General features: G+C 48.7%; 3 protein-coding genes across 9 annotated transcripts; 2 read left to right on the forward strand and 1 right to left on the reverse strand.

Annotated features, from left to right (window-relative positions):
- Positions 1–3,898: 3,898 nt before the first annotated feature.
- LOC100191390 (uncharacterized) lies at positions 3,899–9,191 on the forward strand. Of its 3 annotated transcripts, none has more exons than NM_001136824.1 (10): positions 3,899–3,996; positions 5,934–6,203; positions 6,305–6,509; positions 6,637–6,727; positions 6,838–6,980; positions 7,123–7,366; positions 7,461–7,565; positions 7,873–8,055; positions 8,142–8,343; positions 8,453–9,187. In NM_001136824.1, the coding sequence occupies exons 2-10, from the start codon at positions 5,987–5,989 to the stop codon at positions 8,929–8,931; spliced, it is 1,869 nt and encodes a 622-aa protein (NP_001130296.1). In that variant the 5' UTR covers positions 3,899–3,996; positions 5,934–5,986; the 3' UTR covers positions 8,932–9,187. The 3 variants fall into 3 exon arrangements, with proteins under 3 accessions (NP_001130296.1, XP_008664778.1, XP_008664722.1); XM_008666556.2 differs by lacking the exon at positions 3,899–3,996 and adding an exon at positions 4,152–5,509 and having other exon boundaries at positions 8,453–9,191; XM_008666500.4 differs by lacking the exon at positions 3,899–3,996 and adding an exon at positions 4,312–5,655 and having other exon boundaries at positions 8,453–9,191.
- Positions 9,192–21,768: 12,577 nt separating this feature from the next.
- On the reverse strand, positions 21,769–23,171 carry LOC103644008 (uncharacterized). The gene is made up of 2 exons (XM_008667197.4): positions 22,990–23,171; positions 21,769–22,192 (listed from the first exon to the last, which is right to left on the reverse strand). Exons 1-2 carry the CDS (start codon positions 23,152–23,154, stop codon positions 21,788–21,790), a joined length of 570 nt encoding a protein of 189 aa, XP_008665419.1. The 5' UTR covers positions 23,155–23,171; the 3' UTR covers positions 21,769–21,787.
- LOC541703 (uncharacterized) lies at positions 22,550–27,202 on the forward strand. 5 transcript variants are annotated; one of them, XM_035960811.1, is made up of 8 exons: positions 22,731–23,349; positions 23,512–23,822; positions 24,603–25,084; positions 25,183–25,273; positions 25,375–25,520; positions 25,607–25,850; positions 25,928–26,032; positions 26,112–27,202. In XM_035960811.1, exons 3-8 carry the CDS (start codon positions 24,642–24,644, stop codon positions 26,985–26,987), a joined length of 1,905 nt encoding a protein of 634 aa, XP_035816704.1. In that variant the 5' UTR covers positions 22,731–23,349; positions 23,512–23,822; positions 24,603–24,641; the 3' UTR covers positions 26,988–27,202. The 5 variants fall into 5 exon arrangements, with proteins under 5 accessions (NP_001335491.1, XP_035816704.1, NP_001104913.2 ...); NM_001348562.1 differs by lacking the exons at positions 22,731–23,349; positions 23,512–23,822 and adding an exon at positions 22,550–22,705 and having other exon boundaries at positions 26,112–27,093; NM_001111443.2 differs by lacking the exon at positions 23,512–23,822 and having other exon boundaries at positions 22,879–23,349.
- Positions 27,203–27,866: the final 664 nt, after the last annotated feature.

Raw genomic sequence — 27,866 nt, forward strand, 5'->3', positions numbered from 1 at the left:
GCCATGATGGCAACCGAGTGACCGGCCAAAGTCCCTTGTCGTGACTGCCGTGGGGAGCAATGATGGGAGTCTCGTGCGTGCGGGAGATGATGCTGATGCTGGCCTTAGACAAAGCATTCTCCTGTTCCTCGTTGGTTCGCTGCTGATCCATCGATGCACACTACTTGACGGACACGGCCACACGGACGGACCCAGCTGCAACGGCAAGCAAAGTGCCCGGCTGTAGCGACAACACGGACACTCTTGGCTGGCTCATGTACGTCACGCGTGCTGCGTCTGCGTCTCTGCACGCACGTACGGCGGCAGAGAGCAAGTAATAACGAGCCGCTTGATTTGGGGCCTGTTTGGTTCGTGGTTAACCGCGCCACACTTTGCCTAAGGTTAGGCGTTCGAATTGAAGAACTAACCTTAGGCAGAAAAGTTAGGCAAAGTGTAGCAAGTTAGGCAGTAAACCAAACAGGCCCTTGCCCCGGACGGTGTACTAGCGTATTTTAACCACTGTGGCGCTCTTGACGCCGGCACGCACCGCACATCCCCACGCGTGCACCCCGTGCCCGACCGCATCGCACGGCACGGCACGGCACGGCAGACTATTTGCACCGGGCGGGCGGGCGGGCAAGGCACGGCCATGCATCATTTCCTACGTAGTACGACGCGTTTAAGATTCGGCTACAAAAATAAACCGTGGCGCCCACCCCACCCCACCCCAACCTGCCCCAGATCAGATCACGCTAGTTCTCTGAACAAACAGTAAAATTTCTCTGAACAAGCCCAGATTCTGCCGGCCTTCCTGATCTGCTCGCCAGCAAAATTTCCTTCCTGCTTGCAGTGGCGCGGCCTGCCCTGCGCAGCTGCGCTCGCGTGCAACGTACGTGCCCGCGGGGGGCTCGTGGTGCGCTGTTCTGCGTTCCAGCAGGCTAGCCGCCCTAGCTGGAGGCCTGGGGCCAGCCCTGCATGTGCGCCTGTTTACTTCACCTAATAACAGGCGCGCTGCCGTGCTGCTGCTCCTAACTTAACTTCTGTAAGTAGAGTACCCCCATGTTTGGTGCATGTCTCATCTCCCCGTTCCGTCGTTTCTGCTGCATTCTACTTTTTTTTTGTCTCCGTTCCCGTTCGATGCATGTGGTGGCTGCATCGCATTCGCATGGTAGTACACGTATCTTTATTCTTGCACAAGTTTTTCCCTTTTTTTATACTATACTACTGGTGAGACTCTGAGCCCCTGCAAAGGTGTCTACCAATTGGCACCATTAGCACGCAGATACTAGCTAGTAACTAAACTGTCTTGACCTGTTGCGATTGTTACGACGTGACGAGAGTGCGTGTAGTAGGTACTGTTCGCATTGTCGGAGCGGACTCGTGATCTCGATCTGCGCGGCTCTCTCAGCCCAGGCAGCGTTAACGCGATCTGGATCTCACGTCCGACGACAATGGGTTTAGTTAACTTTTTTTTTTGACGTGATCTGCATACTGTATGGGACGGCTGCACTGCCATGCACTGCAGAAAATGCAGATAAGGCGTTCCGTAGGGACGGACAGCGGACACGTGCTCCTGATGCGTCCTTGTCATGGATGGGGTCTCAGTCTCAGCTTGCGCGCGTATTCCTATCCAGTATGTACGAATCGGAGTAAAAATATATGAACATGAATATGATGTTCTCCTTTTGCGGCTGGAAGGGAAGCCTCTGCCGCGATTACGTTTCAAACTTCAATTTATAAATAATATAATTTATAGTGTAAAATAGTATTTTACGCTGGAGATAGTCTGACTCTCACACCGTAGGTGGCAGTCCCGCTGCCGCGATTACGCCTTTTCGTCTTTGACAATTTTGCGGGCGCGTGGCTGGGATTTCAGATCAGAAATCGGGGCGCAATAGTCGCCGGATTCTCGGTGTGCGCCGGGCTGGCGAGATAAGGATCAGCCATCGGCGTCACGGAAGCGAGACAATAATCAGCGCTCGTGCGGCTCGGGACGCCCGAATTTCCGTGCGAACGACGTGTTCGTGCGTGTATCAACAGGAGCCGATCGTCGGTAGTCGGTACGCTCGCTCGCTATGCACCCGCTAGCTCCTCCTCCTCCCAGTCAAAGTAGGAGTACATCAATGACCAGCTAGCGGAATAAACACAACAGTCTCAATACAAGTTTTGTTCCCATCCAATATTTTCTCCGCCCTTTTTACACAAGGGTGTAACGTAACCAGCCTTTTGGTTCAAAGACCAACAGCTATATTGAACGATATCTACCAGCGTTATGTGTTGACGTACGCATGTCTATAAGCAACACACCTTATATTATATGACTTGAATAAGAAATAGTTAGATCTTACTCCCTACATCCTAAAATATATTTCTTTTTAGCCCAAAGTTTTATGTCTACATTCATTCAAATGACAATAAATATAGACATATATGAAAACTACGTTCATATGTTACTTAATGAATATGTAATTAATCTAGAACGAATTATATTTTGGAACGGAGGGAGTATATATTAGGATGTATGGGGTAAGAGATTATGCAGACACTTTTTTATGATAAAGTAATATTTTGTTTTTTTAAAAAAATAGATATAAATAAGCTTGATAGAATAGAACTCTCCTATCATAATTATCAACTCAATATAAGCCACAAAATTAAATATCTATGAACCCATAAAATAGAAACCCTGATTTTATTTCACTATACAGGACTTGGCAATCTCGAAAACAGCATCATGGAGCCCACAGCTAATCGACCGTTGGAAATTTGCCTAATAATCATAATAGAGCTGTTTATTCCATGTGTTGAAAAAATGTCGTCCATTGTGTATTTCTGTTGAAGTGCTCACGCAGCAGCCTACAGCTAATCGACCGCTGCTTACCAAAATACTAATCAGGCAACGGCAACGGCAACTGCAACGTGTGTAGGGGTATTTTTTTGTTGGTGTTGTTGAAGTACTCAACCAGCAAGCCTACAGCTAACCCCGACCGTTGCTCATCAAAATACTATTCCGGCAACGGTAACGTGCCAACGTCTCTATAAGGGGGACTATACTGCACTAAATAATGCGCGTACCGTACCCTGGTAGTCCCGCGAATCTGATTCTAACTGTGAGAAATCTGATGTAAGCCGACGATTATGAAAAACTGAGATTTATTTGGTTGAAACAACTGTCAACTATATATATTATATAGCGGAAATCTGTTTGGTTAAACCAACTGTTATTTATATATTTTATAAGCGCACGAACAGCTTTTGACAGCTTTTAACATGGATGGCATGAATTAAAAAATCTGAAATAAAAGGTGATTATAAATTGAACTAAGAAATATGTAGATTTTCAGAATATATATCACGCTGAAGTACTCGTTTGTTTGAGATTTTAATTTTTTTACAGCGAATCTGTTTAAGAAATCTGAACCAAACACACCTAACGTACCAGTACGGCGTTTTTTAACGGGCCACCGGGAGTAGTTGGCGCAGTGTACTACGCTGCACACACACTGGAAAGACGTCTGCCGGGGAAAAGAGTGAAAGGGAAAGGCGCCGCGAGTCCCGAGCACAGATCACATGTCCACCCGCAAAAAAGAGCAGCAAACTGAGCACGCCGCTGGGCGCTGGAACAGTAGCCACTGTGTTACTCGATTACGCACACACACGGGTCCACATTCACGGCTGTACATCGGGTCCACCGATCAGTGAGAAGTAACCAGGACACTCGCGTCAGTGCGGGTCGGTCGGTCCCCGCCGTCCGACACCCGCACGGTCAGATTCACCGGTCGCCGGCCTTTGGGTGTCGTCTGGTCGCTGTAGATCCTCGGGGTGAAAAAAAAGGGAGAAAAGCTGCTCAGTAAAGGCGGCCCCGGACGAGCGCAATAAAGCCTGGGCACCCGTCGCCAGCCTTCCTTGCCCCCGGTGAGCTGCCACTGCCAGCTTCCCCGTGCGCGAGCTGTGCTGCTGCTCGGCGGCGCGCCCACTCCCCGGCCGCTCCCTCGTCACTCCGCCTGCCGGTAATCGGTGAGCCTCCTCCCGTCCCCTGCTCCACCGCTCGGTTGCCTGCTCTGCTCACTTCACGTCTCCCCCCCTCCCCCTTCTGCGCACCTTCCTCTCCATGTCAATCGCTAGCGGTAGCGGGCGGGCGGGCTGCGATGCACACGCGTCGGTTTTGGGGGAGGGGAAGGCGGCTTTCTAGGGCCTTCTTCCAGGCTCGCCAGCTTGCTCCACCGACCATTCCTCCTGGCTTCGTCCCGACACGGAGACGAGACGAGGCCACAAAATGCTGAAAACCTTCGTGGGCGGATGGATGTGGATTTGCGAACCACCTGCCCTGTCTGGGCTGGGGCTGGGGCTGGGGCTGTAGGCCCTGTAGCGGAGGAGGCGACGCTGATGCGTGATCGTAGTGGGGGCGGCGCGTCGGTCGTACACGTACCCATCCATGGTGGAGTAGTGGTAGTGGTGGTGGAGAGTGATGAGTGACCAGCTCGCCACCCTGGGTTCTGATGAAATTCCCGCTGCCTGGTGCCAGCCAGCCGCGCGGAGGAGCTCGCTGATGGACGCGCGCTGCACGCGGGGAATCGTTCCGGATTTGTTTATTTGTGCGAGCAATCTGCCTTGCTTGCACGCTGCCCATGCCCAGCTAGCATGCTGAAAAATCTCTTGCGTAATTGTTTTTTATTATCAGAATGAAATATTTGGCCTGTACCAGTTTTTGTTTAGTGGTTATGGGGTAGGCTTGGTCTCCTAATTTAAATCCACAGCTTTCCCAATCGGTTGTGCTGTCCTAATCTGTGCCACTTCCACGGTCTGGACCTGGCGTGCCGATGCACGATTGCCTGTGGATTGGAGTTGCGTCTTCGGCTCCGACGTCGCTGTCCGAGCCATGAAACAATTCGCCGCAGCGGCAGCAGGCCGGGCGAGGCGTGCGAGTTCCACATTTTCTTAGCGTCTCGTAGACCAGATCGTCCCTGTTGAGATGCCCGCATGCGCGTGGGGGGCAAGACTGCCCTGCACTTCCCAAATATTCTAGCCTGGTGGGCAGTGGGAGGGGAGATCGAGGTGGACGATTGCAGCTTTGGATTATTCAGAACCGATGGCGCGAGACCGACCAATCATGGCCGCTGATCTTATCCACAGCGACATTCCAACTGATAGATGCCGCTCACTCTTGGTGCTGCGTTCCACGAGCCTGAGAGTAGTGGTGGAGGTCGAGAGACGGCCGTCTGCTCAGCCGTCGTTGGCGACGGCTCGTTTCAGGGTCCCCCACCTACTAATCACGACCCTGGCCTCTCTCGATTCTGTTGCCTTGCCATTGCCATCATCCACCCTCATGCATGTCGGTGCAACGCCCATGGGCATCCACTGGTGCTTATAAGAGGAATAATCCGGCTTCCGTTCCTCTGAGGACATCCTCGGCCTTCCAGGGCAGCAACCACGAAAGCCTTCTGCGCGGGGTGCTTTCCTCGCAGCAAATATTCCTGCCTTTTGCATTCCGGCTTTGCAAGTTCCTTGCTTTGGGCATATATATTGTGAGGTATTCATCATTGTGCTAGCTTGTAGCTTCTGAAAGGGTCTTGTGCCCATGATGTGGTGGTGGTGCCTACAGTATTCTGTTCATACTGCATTTTATGCTCCATCGCCCCCCTTTTTGTTTGTTCCGGCTCAGTTCAGTCAATCGAGGTTAGGTTGCTTTGGGTTTGTTTTCCCTGAAAACATGCTGTGTTTGAGCAACCTCACGCGGTTTCAAACAAAGAAAGGAAAACACAAACGATCTTAAGTAATCTGCTCTCTTTGTGCCTTTTTTTATGATGTCCGAGGCAGCATCCGGAATTGGTCCAATTGTAGGCTTTTATATGTGTGTGTTCGTAAACAGGAGAGTTAAACTATAATATCGTATATCTATCGCATAAGCTTTATTGAACGCCAACTAATCTGTTTGGCATGCATCCTTGTGCCAGGTCTCTATATATATAGGTGGTTCGAGGTGATCGGCAGAACCACACAGGCAAAGATGGCGAGCGTGCACAAGGCCACCACCCTTGTTCTCATGTTCTGCCTGCTAGCGCTGGGGAGAGCGGAGTACCTCAAGTACAAGGACCCAAAGCAGCCCGTCGCTGTTCGCATCAAGGACCTGCTGGGTCGGATGACTCTCGCCGAAAAGATCGGCCAGATGACGCAGATCGAGAGGGAAAACGCCACGGCCGACGCGCTGGCCAAATACTTCATAGGTGCGTCAGATTATACTAACACTGAAGCAGAAGGTGACAGACAGACTTGTGGTGAGTATGCAGTGCTGTATGCGTTTGACACTGCTGTGCGCGTTTCGCAGGTAGCGTGCTGAGCGGCGGAGGCAGCGTGCCTGCTCCTCAGGCGTCTGCTCAGGCTTGGGCCGCCATGGTGACCGAGATGCAGAAGGGCGCTCTTTCTACGCGTCTGGGTATACCGATCATCTACGGTATCGATGCAGTGCATGGGCACAACAACGTCTACAAAGCTACTATTTTCCCTCACAACGTCGGGCTTGGAGCTACCAGGTACAAGCTGCACCTATCTACTTTGCTAAGCCTTTCAGTACGCTCATGTGCTAGTGCTAGTTCAGACAAGCTATGGCAAGCATTTGTCAGTCTATATTGTTGATGTGCTGTTGTAATTCTGTTCCAGGGACCCTGACCTCGTTAAGAGAATTGGAGAAGCAACTGCTCTTGAAGTTAGAGCTACTGGAATTCCTTACGCCTTTGCTCCCTGTATAGCGGTAATAGGCACTTCTTCCTGCTGTACCGTGGGTGTTTCATCTTGTTTGTAGATGCGCCTTTTCTGTTATCCCTTCAAACTCATGCCCGTTGCTTACATGATATTGAACAGGTCTGTAGAGATCCAAGATGGGGACGTTGCTATGAGAGCTACAGTGAGGATCCAAAGGTTGTCCAGTCACTGACTTCACTCATCTCTGGCCTGCAAGGTGACGCTCCTGCGGATTCCGCGGGAAGGCCGTATGTTGGGGGAAGGTAATACTACACCAAACACATAATAGCTAGACTGTCTTCCTTCGTGGCTTAGAGCCAGCTTCTGTTTTAAAAGGTGGAAGTAGACAATTAATATTCAGTTCCAACGCTGAACTAAATCTTTTTTCGCCGCCGTGCTCTGCAGTAAGAAGGTTGCTGCATGCGCGAAGCACTATGTCGGTGATGGTGGAACGCATAACGGAATCAACGAGAACAACACGATCATCGACACACACGGGCTGCTGAGCATCCATATGCCTCCTTACTACAACTCTATCATCCGAGGTGTCTCCACGGTCATGGTCTCCTACTCCAGCTGGAACGGAGTGAAGATGCACGCGAACCATTTCCTGGTCACGGATTTTCTCAAGAACAAGCTCAAGTTTAGGGTCAGTTGGTCATTACAAAGGCTCAAGATTTTTTTTGGTTTATATACTTGTGTCAGTCGCATATTCAAGTTATTTGAGTTTCTTTTGCAAACAGGGTTTTGTGATTTCCGACTGGGAGGGCATTGATCGGATCACTACTCCTCCTCACGCCAACTACTCTTACTCAATTGAGGCTGGTGTTGGTGCTGGAATTGACATGGTGAGAATAAGACACGTGAAACATGTGCATCAGTTGTTTTTTCTTCAAAAAGTAGTAGAGCATAAGCTTTATTACTAGTCCATGTCCAACCAACCTTTTTACTAAAAGAATAGGGAAAACTTCTGAAAAGTAACATGTCTTTGATTTTGGTAAGGACAGTACTGATAATTTTTTTTTGGATTTCGTTCAAAAACAAATTATCAAGGGAGTGAGTGATGGCTTGCTTGCTTCTCATCGTTTTAGTTACCGGGTATGAATGCAAAATCATGTTCCCTGGCTGACCATGCCCTGAAACGATCATATGCAGATCATGGTTCCATTCAGATACACAGAATTCATCGACGATCTGACGACACAAGTTCAGAACAAGGTCATCCCCATGAGCAGAATCGACGACGCCGTCTACAGGATCCTTCGTGTCAAGTTCACCATGGGTCTGTTCGAGAACCCTTACCCCGACTCTAGCCTCGCCGGCGAGCTCGGGAAGCAAGTCAGTTCTTACACACCTCATGCTCGTTTCCGTACACGCACGCCGAATATGGCTACTGATGTTTGGATCTACTCGCGCGTTGGCAGGAACACCGGGAACTGGCGCGCGAAGCCGTCAGGAAATCCCTTGTTCTCCTGAAGAACGGCAAGTCCTCCTACGCTCCGTTGCTGCCCCTCCCGAAGAAGGCCGGCAAGATCCTGGTCGCCGGCAGCCACGCCAACGACCTGGGCAACCAGTGCGGGGGGTGGACGATCACGTGGCAAGGAAGCAGCGGCAACACCACTGCCGGTGAGTGGCGCGCGCGCCTCCTTTTCCCCGTTTGGATTTCAGCTACTGTGCGCTTGACATGCGGTCGAGACAAGGATTCGTGAGCAACGACCGACCTGGAATGGAACAGGCACGACGATCCTCTCCGGGATCGAGGCCACCGTGGACCCCAGCACGCAGGTGGTGTACTCGGAGAGCCCGGACAGCGGCGTGCTGGCCGACAAGTACGACTACGCGATCGTGGTGGTCGGTGAGCCGCCATACGCGGAGACGTTCGGCGACAACCTGAACCTGACGATCCCGGCGCCCGGGCCGAGCGTGATCCAGTCGGTGTGCGGGGCCGCCAAGTGCGTAGTGGTCCTCATCTCCGGCAGGCCGCTGGTGGTGGAGCCGTACCTGGGCGACATGGACGCGCTGGTGGCGGCGTGGCTGCCGGGGTCGGAGGGGCAGGGCGTGGCGGACGTGCTGTTCGGCGACTACGGGTTCACGGGGAAGCTGCCGCGGACGTGGTTCAAGTCGGTGGACCAGCTGCCCATGAACGTGGGCGACGCGCACTACGACCCGCTCTTCCCGTTCGGCTTCGGACTCACCACCAAGGGCACGAAGTGAGTGAGTGTGAGGCGCTCTGATGGGATGTGGCCTGTGAGTGAGCTGTGTATTCGTGGGCGGGCGTGAGGCTCTTTGGCTTTCGAATTGGTTGGGGGTGACGGGCGGCGAGTCGTGTACGCCGCACACATTGCGCAGCGTACGTTGGGTTGGGATGTTTGCGTCTGGGTAATAACAGTGATGCATTCTTGAGATGGTTGCTGTTAGTGTGGGTTGTTTGGAATGAACAATAAGATCAGGCGCGTTACATTGGCACGCTACTACCTCTCCTGCTGAGACCAGAGATGGCGATGTGCATTTACCCATCGGCCCGTGCTATTCCATACCCTATTTAGCCGTGTACTGATAAAAGAATTTGTCAAACCGTGTACGGGTAAAATCATGTATCCATGTACTGCTCACTATACCGTATACGCCAGCTACTTCTACTACCAATATTACTCGTATCTAGTGTAAAAATGATTAGGGTGCTAATATTAGGGCCTGTTTGGCATGGCTCCAGAGCAAAACTCCAAGGAGGAGCTGGCCAGAGCATGCCAAACACCCTAACTCCAGAGTTGTAAACTCTATGAAGTTTTTGGAGCTGCAGTACAATTTTTTGGAGTACCTCTTTTGCTGCTCTGAAAACTCCAAAAAAGCAACCTAGTCATGGAGTTTTGAGTTATTTACCCGCCATTGCCACTGGTTATGAGAAACAATATAAACTCTGGAGCAGAGCTGCTCCACCCAGAGTTTTAGAGTAGAGCTGCTCTGGGGTGGAGCAGAGCCATGCCAAACACACCCTTAATATCAAACCCTGTTCATCGAATTCACCATATGTAACACCCAAAAGAATCTTATTTTTGAGATCCAATAAAATTCTCCAAAGGTTTTGACCAAGAGTATCTTTTAATAAGATTTTTCTTACATTTAAAGTTGCATCTTTTAAAATAAATGTATTTTCAAATAAGAGATTATATAGAAGATCCTTATAGGAGTTAATATCTTCTAAAAAATTAAGTTAAAGTATCTTTAGAGATTACTTACTTAAAATATGTTTTGTGTGTATAAGTGGTGTATTCAAAAGCATTTTCATAGATAGGATAATAAAAAAATAAATAAAATATACTTTGTGTACATGCTTGTACTTTTTTGTACATTTAATCTGAAACCAAAACCAAATTTGAATTCGAAAAAAATCTAAGTGAAATAGAAATGCAAACTATAAATCTCTACTAGGGTAGGCTGTCATTCCGTGTTCTGCCATTCCCATTCCCCCCTCCCCACAAAACTCATTCCCATTTCCGGCTGCCACTGTCTTTCTCATTCCCCCCTCCTCACAAATCTCATTCTCATTCCCACGTGCATCCCACGCCTAGCTAAATTCCCATTCCCGGCTGCCACTGTCTTTCTCATTCCTCCTCCTCACAAATCTCATTCTCATTCCCACGCGCATCCCACGCCTAGCTAAAATTAAATTAAAAAAACACAAATGTGGCCCCAATGGGATTCAAACTTGTGACCTCTCAAGCAAATGTGCTCGTAGCCACCAATACACCACATGTGTGTTTATGTCAATATCCGTTACAGTAAAAATATCTACTACATCTCTCCCAAAGCCTACCTGCTACTTTTGCACAATGTGTAGTAGTAGATAATTATCAACGAGATTCCTAAATTATATTTTTGGATGAAGAGAGTAGTATTTAAAGAAGAGCCTTGCATGCAATTTCTTTTTATTTGAATAATGTTTTCAACTTAAATTATTTTTTATATGTGTGACATTTATTCTCCGTAATATTTTTTCCATTGATCTGACTTGTGAGTCATTTTCATAAAACAACGCTAAAGATGAATCCATGTTTCTTACTTGGAAACTCCGAACAAACACCATTGGCAGGAAGCGCTCGCATTGGCGTCGCTCATCGACGACGAGAAGAAGCTTGACGACTGCCAGTTTTCGACCTCTGGAAGCAGTACTACGTGGCCGCATGCTTCGCTGTGTTCGGCAAGCTCCGTCGCAGCCGCCGCTTGAACGCGGTCCAGAGCGGCTGCACCGCGCTGTCCATCTCAAACAGGGGGACCTCATGGTCGTCACCAACGCCGGCGACTCTTGGCTTGTTCTGGGCATCACATCCGACAACGGCGCCATCACACCGTCCAGCTCATCATCACCTGAAGCTCAACCTGCCACGTAAGTCACTACTGACCGACCATGAATTCTTGTGCGCTGGGACGACGGCCGTTGCTGACATTGTGTGAGTGTCCTCGAACACGATGTATGTAGAGGAGTAGCACATCCGGTGGTGCAACGGCTAGGTATATTAACTCGCTAATGATCCCGGGGTACACTTCGTTTGGCAGCCCAACCAAGAGTCATCGGTACTCGCCATGTCGCGCGCGTTCGACGACTACTATATCAAGGACTATGGCGTCATCTTGGCGCCAGAGGTGACGCAGAGGAGGACCGACAACAATGACCACTCGCCATCGTCGGGGTAGCTTTTGTGCCGGCCTGCCTTTAATTCTCTTCACAAACACATACACCTACTTTTTTTGTTTAAGCAAGCGTGTATGGTGGTGCGTACCTGATGACTGACAATGTCCGAGGGAACTTCTACCGGCAGGTGTGGCACGTGCTCTTCAATTATGAGATCATGCAAATCGTGGCATAGATATATATCGAAGTCTGCATGATACTGATGGTTGTAATGTAGTAGTGAAACAACTAAATTAAAATAACAAAATTTATGTATAGCTAGGATTACAAATGGATTATGAAACATTTTCTTATAACAATACAAGACACATTTTGTATATAGGAAAGGAAAAGAACCTTACCCTGCATCTGGCCCATTTCCATTACCGACCCAGTTTTCCACAGTCAGGCCAGATGCACGGCACTCACCACCACACGGGTCCCATCCTAGCCTTAGTAGGTGTAGGGTCGAGATGATGGACTAGAGAGGGTGAATAGTTTTTTCTAAAACTAATTACGTTTAAGTATTATGGTGGTAAGAGCGGATGCAGGCAGTTGGCCGCTAAATAAGTTGTTTTGCATCTGCTCGTAGCTCATGTCTTCCATGTAAAAAGACAACCAGTCAATCAAACATACGTCTTCCTCTTCTCCACGCATGTAGAGAACGCCGCGGCAACCAGCACCGGTGTTTGTGTTTGATACTCGCTAGAAAAGCTGAGGGTTAGGTGGACATGGTTGCTCGGATTAGATTGGGCAGCCGTCGTAGCTCGCCCTATTGGTGGGTCCGCCTATGCTTTGAGACTTCGATGTGACCGATATGGAATTCTGGAAAGAGAGCAGTGAAAATGACACACGGCTTGTTCGCTGCGGCTTGCTGCGGCTGCAATCCGGCTGCGGCTGCGGCTTCTACAGTATTTTTCTCTCTATGGATTGCAGCTGCAGCAATCCAAACAGCTGCAACAGTGTCGGCTTATAGCCAGCCGAACACGCCGACAGTTCGTAAGGTCTTGTTCGTTTGTGCCGAATTGGTAGGTCGGAACGATTCCTAACCGAATTGCTTGTCTAATTTATATAAACTTTGATTAACTGGAACGATTCCGGTTGCAATCCGACACAAACGAACAAGGCCTAAATGATATGGATTCTGGAAAGAGTAGCGAAAGACTTTGGGGGTGGAGTCGGCTGCTTTGTTTTTTGAAAGATTTAGTCGGCTGCTTTGTTGGCAGGGCTGCAATCCATAGAGATAAATACTGTAGAAATTACAAATAGATTAAAACCGCATCGAACAAGTCGGAGAGAGTTGGAGACCATATATGTCACATAGGTCACACATACATACACAAGGGAATGTTTGATTTAAAAAATCACTCCATCTAAGATTAGGTGATGTATTATGAATCAATTTCTTAAATTTAGTGGAACGATGTTATTTGTCATGTTAGTACTAACTAACTAACTATGAAGAATAAGATGATGATGAATCAACTTATTTTATTCTACAAACCAAATAAAAAAGTAAAAAAAATTAAAAAATGATGAACTATCTTATTTAAAAAAACAGGCGGCCCACAAACGATCGAACATGGCGGTGCCGTTGGCATCAGCATTTCTGCATTTGTTCGTCCTCTATCAGGTTGCCAACAGATCGATGAACAGAGTAATCCATGTCCATATTCAGACGTCACCATCGTTACCGCGTATACGTGTGCGTGCGTGTGTGTAGAACCATATATAGATAGGTTGTTCTAGAGGAACGGTTCGATTTAGATCTAGCCGTCCAAGGTTACACACCAAACACGCTGACGTATTCGTCACTTCGGTCGCTTCGGTCCAGAAAGTCCCCCGTTCACGTTCGTCACGGACTCACAGTGCAGCGCTGCTGGTCATCATCTGACCGTACGTCATTTGCGTGCCGTGAGATAAGTGTCCTCTTCTGTTTGCGAGAAAGAAAGAAAAAAAAACCAATACTGGTCAGGAGTCAAGACGGGATTGAGGATGACTACGTGATTAGCTGGAGGGTTAGCCCTCCACGTACGTGTGTACTCACTTGTTGCGTACGATCCGGGGAGCAGCAGCTCTATCGATCTACTCTACTCATCTTGCTTTATTAGATGAGTGCCCGTGCGTTGCAACGGGAATATATAATATCATGGTAATTTATGTACATCTAGACAATGTTAGGTAATACATAAAAACAAACAATATATATACTATCTTTGATCTTAATATCTTATAGGTATGTGCTCGTGCATTGCAACGGAACATAAATTTACATAAATTGACGAGCATCTAATGGCTCAGAGCCCTAGTGACAGGCGACACGAGCGCAATGGTAATGGGAACCCTCATGGGGAACAGTGCCTTGTTGCAGAGGAGCGCGAGTCCGAGCGAGCCACCACTTGACGCCTTGAGCTCCATCGTCCTGTTGTGAGGATGCATTTGCCACGAGCTCCCTATATAAAACAGGTTGTTCAAATCATAATAACTAAAATAATGGTGTGCCAAAACTTTTACTGCTACGCTTAAAGACTCAGACAATACTGACAAAGCTAACATATATCCTTATCTAATTGACTCATTCTTGATGGCAGAAACAATATAGATCAAGCAAGCATATTAAGGTTATAGTATTGGCACAATTACGCTTTCAAGATAATAACAAACCACATGTGTAGCTCAAGGTGTCTTGGCGGTAGGCACGTACAGAAGCGTGGCCTCAGACCCTCAGTGCATTAGAAACATGGAATGGTAACGGTGCCATGGGAATGGTAATGTTAGCCCAATACGAGGTATCCTAAAGCTTCTCATCTTCAAATCTGACGCTATCCACCTTAATCCGTTGAAATTTAGTCACAGTCTTGAGCTGTAGTAGATAAACAAAACATAAATTTATCACAATATTGATGTCGTTGGTCAAACAGACAAATAATGCCTACTTCAACTTGCTCAGAACAGGAAAGGCTGATGGACCTAATAAGATTGTTATTAGGGGCACCAAGCGTAAGATCGACAACGACATCACTGGTAAGATTACTCGCATAATCTCTATTATACAAAGTACTGACATGCAAGCCACAATGATACCAGAGGATCCAAAAGTCTCACGTATAGCAAATGCAATATATTTGTAAACCTCATCTTGATGAATTCACGCTAGTGGACATCGTACCGACGATCAGTAACTGATCATTGTGGAGGCATTTCTAAAACATAATGCAAAAGCATGTTGCTAAGGAAGATAGTAACAATTTTCAGAGAACAGGTCAGCTACAGTACTCATTGGCCATTGCCAAATACAAAAAAAAGAAGCTGATGTGCTAATTAATTTTTAGTAGTATTCAGATCGCCTGGACATTTCAAAACCAAATGGAAGTGCTTCTCCCTCAGACTACAAGGTAAAAAGTAACCTTACAATTGAAGAACCATGACAAAATGTATCCTTTAATTGAATAACTATAATACAAAGCAATACAACGAAAAGCTCTCCTGATATTTCATTGAGTTAGTTATTTTAATCTCAATATATTAATAGATACACTGGTTACTGACAACTACAAATAATATCTTAGAAGACGAATGAGACTTACACAAGCTATTGGACATCATCAACCATCTCCTATATTCTGACCATACAGCTGGACGGAGGGAATGAACTCCATTCTGTAATGAAATATCAAGTTTAGTGATGTAAAAGGATAAACTATTAGGAAAATAGTATTATGGTTTGTAATTTGTTTCGTAGCTTGAATAAAAAATCATGGCAGATCTAGGCATAGACAGTATTAGGGGTGCTTGGTTTAAGGATCAACTCATCCTAGATGAGGAGGTATATCGTGAGTTCATTTCATGAGCCCGGTGGAATCATCCCATTTGTCTCTGCAAATATTGGGTCAGTGGAAAAGGACCATATTCATGGGGATCTGACTTTGCCATCCGCCAATGTTTTACTTTCTATAAGCTACAATGGTGCTAATCAAGGAAGTAAATATGAAACCAACCTTCAACCAGGGACTGCTACGGAGGATATGATGGCTTTCGAAGAGCAGAATGCAGACAAGTCTCACTTAGAAGCCTACCAGTTCAAGCGCATCACATACACGGCGACCCATGTACAACAAGGGACCAGGAAGCGCAAGGGAGATGGATGGGAAAGAAATTCGGAGCCAGGAACGAACCAGTGGGCACAGATGGAGTGGGTACAGGTGGACATGGCGGCCACAGCTGCGGCGGGATCGGAAGTCGGCAGCTGCCGCTGCCATGGCAGTTCCAAACCGCCTCGTCTCGCCGCTTGGCCTGTGGCTCCTGATGAACTAATATATATATATATATATATATATATATATATATATATATATATATATATATATATGTACATGAAGTTCCCAAGAGAAAAAAAAGAATAAAAATGAACAGAGCTAGAACGGATCTGATTTTTTGTTGCTTCCTACACCAGCACAGCTTTCCTTACTTTTCCCCCCGGTCGATGTTCCTAGGAATGCGAATGTCGGTGTCCAAGTGTTGGATCCCTGAATTGATGAATGGATGAAATAGTTCATATATATCAGAGACAGGGTACTAAAATTGGACACACTTTTACAGCGACGAAACAAAAAAATCATACAAATGGAGAACATAAATAAAACAAAATCATTTTTCATGATATCTTCGATTCTGTATACGCATGCCATTTTTAACCATATGATCTATGAATAACAGAAAGCAGGAAACAGCACAGTCACCAAACAGACCTGCGGATACTCGAGGGGCACTCCCCTCTCCCGCAATCGAGACGGTCGTCGCCTGATGCTTGTTCCTTCCTTGTAAAATGGATAAGAAACAATGCAGTTAGGTTTCATAGTCTTCCACACTCCGGTAAGGGAGTGATATACCACTGGAAAAAAAACTACTAACCAAGACTGTAAACTATTTTTTTCCTTTCATCACAAATTAAATTGTAACACCATTATAATGACCATTTTTCTTATATAATTCCCAAACGTATTTTTATGTTCGTGCGTCTGTTTAATAGCCTTGCTGTAAGGAAGAGCAGACTATATGCCTGTACATATGCCAGAACTGAGCAAACTGAATAACACTCCTTTCTCTCAAACTGAATATATGCCTGTAACAGCACGGGTGGAATTTATCTCAAAACTGTTACCAGAACTGAGCAAGGAAGAGCAGACTTCCTCTCCTATAAGTATATCAATAACGGAAGAAATAGCACTCCTTTCTCTCAAACTGTTACAAAAGCACCCTTTCTCTCAGAATGTTACCAGAACTCAGCAAGGAAGAGCAGACTTCCTCTCCTACCAGTATGTCAATAACAGAAGAAATAGCACTCCTTTCTCTCAAACTATATTGCACGCCATCAAGGCATCAACTATATATTTCAGATAATGCACCCAATAGCTGATGACATTACCATTTTTGCAGATAACTGTCCAAACTGACAATCAAATAAAATGACATACATTAATCTAACATTAGCAGTTTTGCAGATAACTGTCCTAACTAACATGCACCCTAAGAATACATATATGTATAGCTCATCCTAGGTGTAATTTAACGAACAACCTTCTTCACGCGTCTTTCGGAGGAGAGATTAATTCTGTAGGCACAACCTCTCTTGGAGGAGACATTGGTTGCACTATCTGTGAAGATGCAAGCACATCCTCTCCTGGCGGAGGTATTGTAAGCATAATTTCTGAAGATGCAGGCACATCATCACTTGGAGGAGTAATATTGGGTGCTGCCTGTGATGATGTAGGCACTTCTTTAGGAAACCAACCTTTAGTTGTATTATTCCTTGGCGCTCTTTTCCTACAAATCTCTACAACTAACATGAGTTCAAATGATGTCATATGACAAGGACTAAAAAAACAAAATCGTAACTCTTACTACCTCTTCTTTGTCCCATTTAGTGGGCATTTGGAGCTATTTTTTCTGTGCCCCAATTTTCCACAGCCTGAGCAGTTTTCGGGGCTGGAGCTGGACATCAAGGACAGCAGCCTGGGCGTCACCGCCGGCGAGTCGTCGGATGTCACTGACCCGCTGCTAAACCGGGTAGCGCATGAGTTATATGATTCCATTCCTTGCCAGTTGCCAAATCGGGTAATAAATAACTTACTTGATGAAGTGCTCGGAGATGGTGCCGGAGGCGATGCGACCGAAGAATCCCCAGATGCTGGTCATGGAGATGAAGAGGGAGACGTCGACGTAGCCCATGGCCACGCCCATCTGCCCCAGGTTGTTCATCACGGCCAGCCCTATGCCCACGCCCATCAGGAACGACGCGAACATCAGCCAGAAGTCCAGCGACGTGAGCGTCTGCGCGATCGTGTGCTCCTCCCCGAGCCGCGACCGCTCTCCGAGAGCACGCACCTCCTTCGCCACGAGAAGCAGCGGCGCGGCCGCGGCCACCAAGGAGTCCGCCTCACGGAAGGGGCGGTGGAGGCATGGGGAGGTTCGCGACAGAGTGGATCTACAGGCAGGAGGGGTTGCAGCGGCCCACGAGGCGGGAGGAGGAGTTCTTGGGCGATGGAGGCGGAGGTTGCGCGGATGCGGCAACTGGCGGAGGTCGGTTGACGGATCAGATGGCGGATGATTCGCCGCGAGCGGGAGCTTGGGCGATGGAGGCGGAGGTTGCCCGGATGCGGCAGCTGGCGAAGGTCGGTTGGCGGATCAGATGGCGGGTGATTCGCCGCGGAGGGGAATCGCGGCGGGGGTCGGTTGCGCTTGCGCGTGATCTGCGGGCAGGGAATCGTGGCGTTCGGTTGCGGCGATTTTCGCGGGGGTTGAGCGCGCGGTAGCAGGAGGAGTTTGGTAGCGGCGGGGGTAGTCTACGTTCCCCTCTTAATAGTTGTAGAGATTGCTGCTCCGTGCCTCCGTCCTATCTAGCAAGCGAGCGAGCAAAGGTCCCGTGTTAGTGGTGGACGTGTTAGTGGTGGACGCAGAACAAGAATTTATGAAAGGTCAAAAAAACCACATGAAAATTAAAGTCTGTTAGTTCGCTAAACTCGTGGATTGACGGGGACAAGTGCTATCGTTGCTGGGTCCATGGCTAGGGCTGGACAAAATGCTCGTGGCTCGCTGGCTCGCTCATTTCGTGGTCAGCTCGGCTCGGCTCGGATCGGCTCGTTTGAATTTTGTCACGAGCTGAGCTGACATCCTAGCTCGGTTCGTTAACGAGCCAGCTCGCGAGCTAAACGAGCTACCATATTCTAATAAAACGAAACTATATACATATCATTTATAGAATAATTGATGAACATGTTATATATATGTGAGGTGTCTATGACCTATGAATTAAACTAATGATTAATGAACTATGTCTATGTGTTAATTTGGTATATGCAAATATAATTATGGGTTAAACTGATGAACATGCATGTGAATTGTGAATTAATGAGTGGTGAATTGTGCTAATTTGGTGTTATATTGACATGGTTTGTGAAACTATGAGTATAATTACTATTTTTATTGTTAAATTAGTTTGAAATTAACTAAAAAATAATTATTATATACATTTTATTTTTTTCTGCTCTGGCTCGCGAGCTAAACGAGCCAGCTCGAGCTCGTAAACGAGCCGAGCCGAGCCGAGCTGACTCTGTGGCTCGTTACCTTAACGAGCCGAGCCGAGCTGGCTCGTTAGCTTAACGAGCCAGCTCGAACTCGGACGAGCCGAGCCGAGCTGGCTCGTTATCCACCCCTATCCATGGCACCTCGACACCACAAGCTATAGCATCGAGGTACTACCATATTATGAGTAGGTAAAGTTTACACTATTTATAATGTAATATCTCGGCGCTATAATCTTTGTTGCCGGTCATGTAACCTCGCCGTAAGTGCTCACGGTGCCGACATGTAGGGTCCAAATACGCTATCACTCCCATCAAAATATAAACATAAAATTTTAATAAAAAAAGTCGTCCACCAAAACTCCTCCAAGGCTCCAACTACTAACCTGCTACCATTTTCTCCATTAATTTATTTTCACTATTTTCCTTAAATTAATTTTTATCAATAAAGATACAAAATACATACAAGTACTACTTTCCAACCACCAAATTGAGCCTTGATCGTATAGAAAACAACTACATGGCTTACGAGGACTGAACAGAACATATGAATTTGATAAACTACCGCGTCAGAGGCGAGCACGAGTGTAATTTTCACTTGTGGACGGATGCCGACCTGAGCATGCCCAGCTGATTTTTTCACTTGCGAGGACGGATGCCGAGTTGCCGCCGACCTGAAAAGCTCCGCTCGGCAGATTTGTCTGGACGGTGCGGTGCACTTCGGTATGGGTGGACATTTTAAAACCGAAAACCGAACTTGAATCTGAACCGAACTATTTGGGTTTTCAGGTTCAGGTTCGGTTCCTATATATGCTATATTTCAGAGTAAGAGTTCGGGTTCGGTTCCTAACGTTTAAAACCCGAATAGATCGAATAACTCGAAATATAAAAAAAACTCTTAATATGTGATGATATTATTATATGATTTATGAACTTATTAGATAAAAATAATGATATCATCTTAATAATAATATATATATCTTTGTATGCTATTTTTTATAGTTACTTGTTGTAATAATAATACTTTCAATTAATTATTTATTGTATATATTTTAACAAAAGATACTAGTCTCTCTACTATTCGGGTCTATTCGGTGGACCAAATAGACTGAACCGAAATTGTGAGTCTATTCGGGTTCGATTCCTAAAATAATTTTGAAAATTTCGGTTCTCATTTTTCAGAACCCAAAATTTCACAAACCAGAATAGACCGAACTGAATTACCCTAATAGACCGAATGCCCAGCCCTACACTACGACACCATGATTTGTTCTCTCTCAATACTTCACGTCCAAATGATTGATATATGGTATTTTTTTCTGCTAAATTTTCACTTATCTATTAATTAGCCAACTAACTAGACACCTTCAGCTAATTTAAGTGAATTTCTAGTCCAATTAGTGATTAAGTGTAGCTCGTCCAATAAACCCTAATAAGTAAAAGTTACTGTTATGCTATTGCTATGTAATTAGGGCAAGTATTTAGTGAACACGACGTCTCCTTTTGGGACCTGACGACACACTCACGTTGCTTCAACGCTTTTTTGGGCAGAGGAACACCCACTTTTTGGACAAACGTGATGGCACGCACTTAAGCTTGGTCTGGATTGGAATTGGAAGTAAGAAACGCACAGGTCAACCAGATCATGTATGTATGTGTCCCCCCACCCACCCACGGGAATATATGAGATCAACATCTTTTTGTTGCTTTGGATCCCCATCAACACCTTTTTTGTTGTTGTTGCCTCTACCCTAGCTTTAAGCTAATTTCTCCTTACCGTAAGAAGAAACGCTAACGGTGACTTGTGCTAGTAATTAATAAGGGAGACGAGGCGGTTTCACTGTCACCGTGGTGGTGATTCCTTCCACTAGCTAATCCCAGTGCTAACCCGCTCTTTGAAAATTGCATTATCCTCAGTACAAACGCGATCACAGATGATGGTGACGGGTAAGCAACCACGAGACTAGCTACTGGCGTTTGGGGTGTATATGAACCGGTAGCTGGACCAAGTCGTCAGTAATAACAAAAAAAGATGATACGATGTGCATGCCCACGTCATATTTGCAAATGTAATTCTAAATATTACTAGTAGTCTGTCGCTATGTACTTCCGCACACCACCGAAAAGAAAAGGGAAAGACATGGCGCTCAATTTGCAGCCGGACATGGCGCTCAATTTGCCCTCCGATCCCGGCCAGCCAACGCCCCATACCCCACGGCACCGCCAGGCCTCGTCCGGACCCCCCGACCGCCGGAAGGATCCCGGCCGCCGGTTTCTCCACGGGCGCGGGATGCGTCTCCCCGATCCGGACGTTGTGGCTTATCATTGCTGTTCAATTCATGAAGCCAGCCGCCTGCTCGTGCTTGTTCGGTTTAAAATAGATTAAGCCGGATTAGATGGATTAAATACTCTCATATACAAATTTGTATAGAAGAGAATTTAATTTTCTTCAATTTTCTCAATCCATTCTAATAAAATAAGTTTTACTTATTCTCTAAGGACTGATTTGATGACTAAAGATTAAAAGGGATCTACGAGAGAAATTACTTATTCAAAATAACAAGAGGATTTCTCCTCGTAGATTTCCGGTGATTCCTAATCATCAAACCAGCCCTAATTTTTACCAAAATTTATATAAGATACTAATTTTCTTAGCTAATCAATATGTGAATAATGTAAAATATTTCCCAACAGCTTCCTCAATCTGATTTGCTGAGAGATTCTGATATTTGCTATCAGCAAGAAACAGGTTTGTAAAATTGCCATCAGGTCCACATTTCATAGACCCAGCTGGACCCACAATTCATAGATGCAGTGGTAATTATAACAAGAAGACAACATTGTAGATGCAGTGGTAATTATAACAAGAAGACAACATTGTGAGTGGCAAAAATCCAATTATCTCCTGATTTGCCTCCATTAAACATAAATCGTGGCCGCTCGAGCTGAGCCCACTCCCCATTCCTCGATCCATTCGTCTCCAGATATATAGAATCATCGCGTCTGCCACCACCTGCAGCACCCTCTCCGCTTCGTCCTCCCTCGGTCCTCCGTCCGCCATTGTTGCTTGGCTGGCTTGCTCAAGCCAGCCGTGTGCGTCGTCGTTGCTTCTGCGGGCACTCCTCCACCACTTGGTAGAATATAACTCGCTGACAAGTTGGAGGCCGGAGGCGGAGAGGGAGCAGGAGCAGGATAAGCTTGGCAGTCGGCACAGCAGATAGGGGGCCTGATTAGATTAAATCATTAGAGATAGATAAAAGACACAGACATGGAGTGTGCTGCCGTCAAGTAACAGCGCAGCTGGCTGGTTGCGGGCCCCTGCTGATCTGGGGCTGGGTGGCAGTGGCACGGACGCCGTCGCTTTCGATCGACGGGGGAGCTGAGGGCTCCCTGCTCTGCCGCCGCACCGGCACCGCGCCCACTTCACCGCATCGCCGCGCGGATTCGTCCTTACTTGATCGAGACGACTAGCTATACTATAACCTAGCCTGCCCCCTCACCCGGTCACCCCTCCTCGCTCGACCGACTCTATAAATATATATAAACCTCGCGCAGCGCAGGGCATGCATCGTCTAGAGCCATCCTCTTCTTCTAGTCTTTTTCCTCGTGCTGCTGGGCAGGGCTGTTGCTCCATCCTTCCACGACCGCCGGCGCTGCTCTGCCTCGCCGTACCGCTTTCCCGACGAGGCGTCCCGGCCGGATCGCTCACATGGGGGTGGCGATGAAACTGCTTGCACGAGTGAGTCCCCAACGTTTTGGCCAAAAATAAATAAATAAATAAAAATAAATTAAAGAACAGAACGGAGGACTTGTTGCATTCGTATTTCTTTCTGCGCTTGTTCACAGTCCCACGGGTTTTGTTCTCTTGCTAGCACTACCGCCCGGCGGGTCTCGCCGTCCACGTCCTCATCACCGTCTTCTTCCTCGAACCACCACCCTCTTGTGCTGCGCGCCTGCGCCTGCGCTGTGCTCGCTCGCGCACTAACCGCGCGGGAGCAGTAAGTAGTAATAACCCAGCTGTACCCGTAATTCTCGCCGGAGGAGAACAGGACAGGATCCATCACGGACGAGGGTTGCTTTCGCCGCGCCGCGCCGGAAGGCAACAATCGGGGACGACGATCGGATCGTCACGGAGGGAAACAGGATATTATCGGGCGGGAGGGGGTGGCTGTGGCCTGTGGCTCGCATCGAAGGTGCCAATGGCGGGCGCGGCGGTCCCTGCTCCAACCACTCGCTCCTCAGCCCTTATCCGCCATACCTGCTCTCCGGTTGCTGCTCTACTCCTTTATTTAAGGGACACTCGTCGGGAGGAGCACTAGGCAGGCAGGACACTCCTCCTCCTCCTCACCTCCTCCTAGTCCCATCTGCTGCTCCACCTTTCTGGTAAGACATGGGCGGTTTCTTGCTGAATCAAACACGCTCGTACTGTATGCAGCAGTAGCGATCCAGCACTGCACTGGTAGTTACGTAACTGCACCACGAACACACGCTGCGCAGTGTCTCCTCTCTCCTCTCGCTGATGGCATGTAGCGCGTGTCCGGGCAGGCACTCGCTGCGCTCGGAGGGGGCGCCGTCCGTTCACGCGAGTTGGGCATTTGTGTGCGGGAGAGGGATTCCAACCCGTCGCAACAAACGCATTGAATCATCATCACCTTCCCCCCTTCATAGCCTAGCCTCGTCACACGAGCAGTGCTGCCCTGCCGCCGCCGGTTCTCCGAAGAGCGCCGCCGGGGCATCGTGCCTGTACTTGCTTCATATAACCCTCCTGTTCGTCCTCGCCGGGCTCACGCATTTGTGGTTGTGGCGCAGCAGGGCTCCTCCACCGGTCCAGTTCCTCTGCTTCCGGTGATTGATTGGTTCGCTCTCATGGCCGCCCCCTCCTCATCCTCTTCCTCCTTCCCAAGTTAGTTTGCGTGTTCTGGAGTAGATAGTGCTTTGCAAGCTAATCGTTTCGTATTAGCGTGTGGGTTTTTCTTTCATTGGCAGCTAGTTTTCTGTTCTTGGTTACGCACGAGTTGAGTTTTTTTTCCCTAGATCACGCACAAGAAAATCTTTTGATATTTTGGTCTTATCGCTTCTAGTTTTAATTAACCTGCCCGAGCTCCTGCTCTTTTCAGCTGTTACTGTAGTGTTATGAATTTACAGAGACTGCTGCAAAGAATATCTAGTCTGGACTCTGGAGGAGCATGTTCACATTAAATCTGTTTTATGTTTATTAAAAGCATGCTGTCCTGCCAGCAAAACACTAGTTAAAACTAATGTCAGCAGGTGCGCGGAGTGGCTTTTGCTTTCAACAATAAAAAAGACGCCTTGATCTGACAGCTCACTACGTGTTAAATCTTTAATCACTCGATCACAAATCATGTTCCATTTGCAAGCACCAACACCAACACGCGGCACGGCCGACGAGTGAGGCCGGTCGTAGTAGTCTCTTTCTCGTTAATAATACTACACGCAAACCATAAAAATGGTTTCTTGGATCCCTGCATCTCTGCGTCCCCGGCTCTCGCCGTCGCCGCCGTTGACTGGCCATGGGCGGCGAGCTCGCCGGCCGCATCAGGTCAGGCGTCCTCGAGCCCCTGGAGGAGCGCTTCACGGAGGCTCTGACATGGTCGCTGCAATGCTACGACGCGCAGGTCCGGAGGCGCCTCGTCCCGCTCCTCCGCCGCCACCGGATGGCGCTGCTCACGGCGCCGGCGGTGGCCGCGCTGCTGCTGCTCTTCTGGTCCGCGGCGTACGGCGGTGACGCCCAGGACCAGGGCGTGCCGCCGCCGTACCAGGACGCCAGCAAGGACGTGGAGGTCCGCGTCAGGGACCTGCTCGCGCGGATGACGCTGGCCGAGAAGGTCGGCCAGATGACGCAGATAGAGCGGATCGTCGCGTCGCCGCAGGCGCTCAGGGACTACTACATCGGCAGCCTGCTCAGCGGCGGCGGCAGCGTGCCGCGGAAGCAGGCGACGGCGGCGGAGTGGGTCACCATGGTCAGCGACTTCCAGAAGGCGTGCCTGTCCACGCGCCTCGGCATCCCGATGATCTACGGCATCGACGCCGTCCACGGCCACAACAACGTGTACGGCGCCACCATCTTCCCCCACAACGTCGGCCTCGGAGCCACCAGGCAAGCGCATTCTCCAGCTGGCGGCGCTTCGTGTAGCTGTAGCCTGTGCCTGCTACGTTGACTCAACTCCTCCTCCTCGTGTGAACTGCACCGTGCAGGGATCCAAACCTGGTGAAGAGGATCGGCGCCGCGACCGCGCTTGAAGTGAGAGCCACCGGCATCCAGTACGCGTTCGCGCCATGCATTGCGGTAAGTATCCTGGATCCTTGCTGACAATGCCAGCTCCTTTCCTTCCTACTGCTGCTGCTGCTGATCCTGGATCAATGTTGCTGCTGCTGCTGCGCGCGCAGGTGTGCCGTGATCCGAGGTGGGGCCGGTGCTACGAGAGCTACAGCGAGGACCACCGTATCGTGCAGGCCATGACTGAGCTCATCCCGGGCCTGCAGGGCGACGTCCCGCAGAACTTCACCAGCGGCATGCCCTTCGCCGCCGGAAAGTAAGCCGATTCAGGGCACCAGGCGTCGTGCATATGTCATGTTCTTAATTAATGGCTGTTGCGAGAATTGAATCTGTCTGTCGCAGGGACAAGGTCGCGGCGTGCGCCAAGCACTTCGTCGGCGACGGTGGCACGCAGAACGGCATCAACGAGAACAACACCATCATCGACCAGCAGGGCCTGATGAGCATCCACATGCCGGCCTACCTGGACGCGCTCCGCAAGGGCGTCTCCACCGTCATGATCTCCTACTCCAGCTGGAACGGGCTCAAGATGCACGCCAACCACGACCTCATCACAGGCTTCCTCAAGGGCAGGCTCAACTTCCAGGTGAGAAGAAGAAGAAGCAGATAGATGCGTTTTTTAAACGTTAATCAGACTTGGAAGCTGCCTGTGTATTTTTACAGGGCTTCACGATCTCGGATTGGGAGGGCATCGACAGGATCACCAGCCCTCCAGGGGCGAACTACTCCTACTCTGTGCAGGCTTCGATTCTTGCTGGCATTGACATGGTAAGCCAAGCTAGCATTGACATGGTCGGGATTTGGCGTTGCCTAAACAACTCTTGTGTGGTGGTGTGCTTCACTTCAGATCATGGTGCCCAACAACTACCAAAACTTCATCACCATCCTGACGGGTCACGTCAACAGCGGCCTGATCCCGATGAGCAGGATCGACGACGCCGTGACTCGGATTCTGCGCGTCAAGTTCACCATGGGCCTGTTCGAGAACCCCATGCCGGACCCCAGCCTCGCGGACCAGCTGGGGAAGCAGGAGCACAGGGACCTGGCGCGGGAGGCGGTGCGCAAGTCGCTGGTGCTCCTCAAGAACGGCAAGCCGGGCGACGCGCCGCTGCTGCCCCTGCCCAAGAAGGCCGCCAGGATCCTGGTCGCAGGGAGCCACGCCGACAACCTGGGGTACCAGTGCGGCGGGTGGACGATCGAGTGGCAGGGCGACACGGGGCGCACCACCGTCGGCACCACGGTCCTGGACGCCGTGAAGGCGGCCGTGGACCCGTCGACGGAGGTGGTGTTCGCGGAGAGCCCCGACGCCGAGTTCGTCAGGAGCGGCGGCTTCTCGTACGCGATCGTGGCCGTGGGCGAGCACCCGTACACGGAGACCAAGGGCGACAGCATGAACCTGACGATCCCGGACCCCGGGCCGAGCACCGTACAGACGGTGTGCGCCGCCGTGCGGTGCGTGACCGTGCTCATCAGCGGCCGCCCCGTGGTGATACAGCCGTTCCTGGGCGCCATGGACGCGGTCGTGGCGGCCTGGCTGCCGGGGACCGAGGGCCAGGGTGTCACCGACGTGCTGTTCGGGGACTACGGGTTCACGGGGAAGCTGCCGCGGACGTGGTTCAGGTCGGTGGACCAGCTGCCGATGAACTACGGCGACGCGCACTACGACCCGCTGTTCCCGCTCGGGTTCGGGCTCACCACACAGGGCAAGATGTACCAGAACTAGAAGAAGGCGGAGCGAGGGGAAAGGGGTAGTACTTGGTAAAGATAATAGGAAATTGAATTAAGCAGTGCTCTGCCGAGGAAACGTGAACCTGTAGTTCTTGTTTCCCTCAATTCTATGTCGATTAATTTTGATGTATGCTCAGTTCTCACTGTGGAGTAGCATCCACACATGAGCCATCTCATTCTTATATGATAATCATGATTTGATTTTGCTCAGCTCTCCCGGGGACCGTTTCACTTCTGCGTGGCCGGCTAATGGCAAAAAAAAAATCCAACCCAAGTCCATCCATACCTAAATCTAGTAACTTTAATATCCATCACACACACCTAAATATACAAGAAGAAAATTAAACCTAGCACATTCAATAATATTATTGACCCCAAATCAACCCGCAATTGAGTGGAAACACATGGAAACCCCGTGGATTCAGTTTATTGTCTCACATCAAGCCAACTGCATACACATACACTGATACATAATCATAACTTTATAGGTAGTTTCAATGACATACAAAAAACATAGTCCATGACATAGAAAAATAGTGACAATAGTATTATACACTGATAAAAAACAAGTTTGGTCGATGAACATTTAGGTCTTGAGAGAATAACAAAAAACATCTGTTAAAGATCCTTAGTGAACAATAATCTTTTTGGCAAGAAACATAAACTAGTTATAGTGGAAAGAGTCTTTGATCAAGCTCGAAGCTAGCAACAGTGGAAGGGCACATCCAGGTAGCATCAGAAGCCCACCGAACGACGCATAAATCTCCTTGGAAGTGAAAAGAAAAGAACCATGTGTGAACGGTCCCCGGGGCGGCAGTGTGTTCGCTTCGTACGCAAGAGCGCGCGTGAGGGGACAGTGGGCGTCGACGTCTAA

This window comes from Zea mays, chromosome 1 (assembly GCF_902167145.1).
Source record: "Zea mays cultivar B73 chromosome 1, Zm-B73-REFERENCE-NAM-5.0, whole genome shotgun sequence".
In the NCBI taxonomy this organism is placed as follows: domain Eukaryota; kingdom Viridiplantae; phylum Streptophyta; class Magnoliopsida; order Poales; family Poaceae; genus Zea; species Zea mays.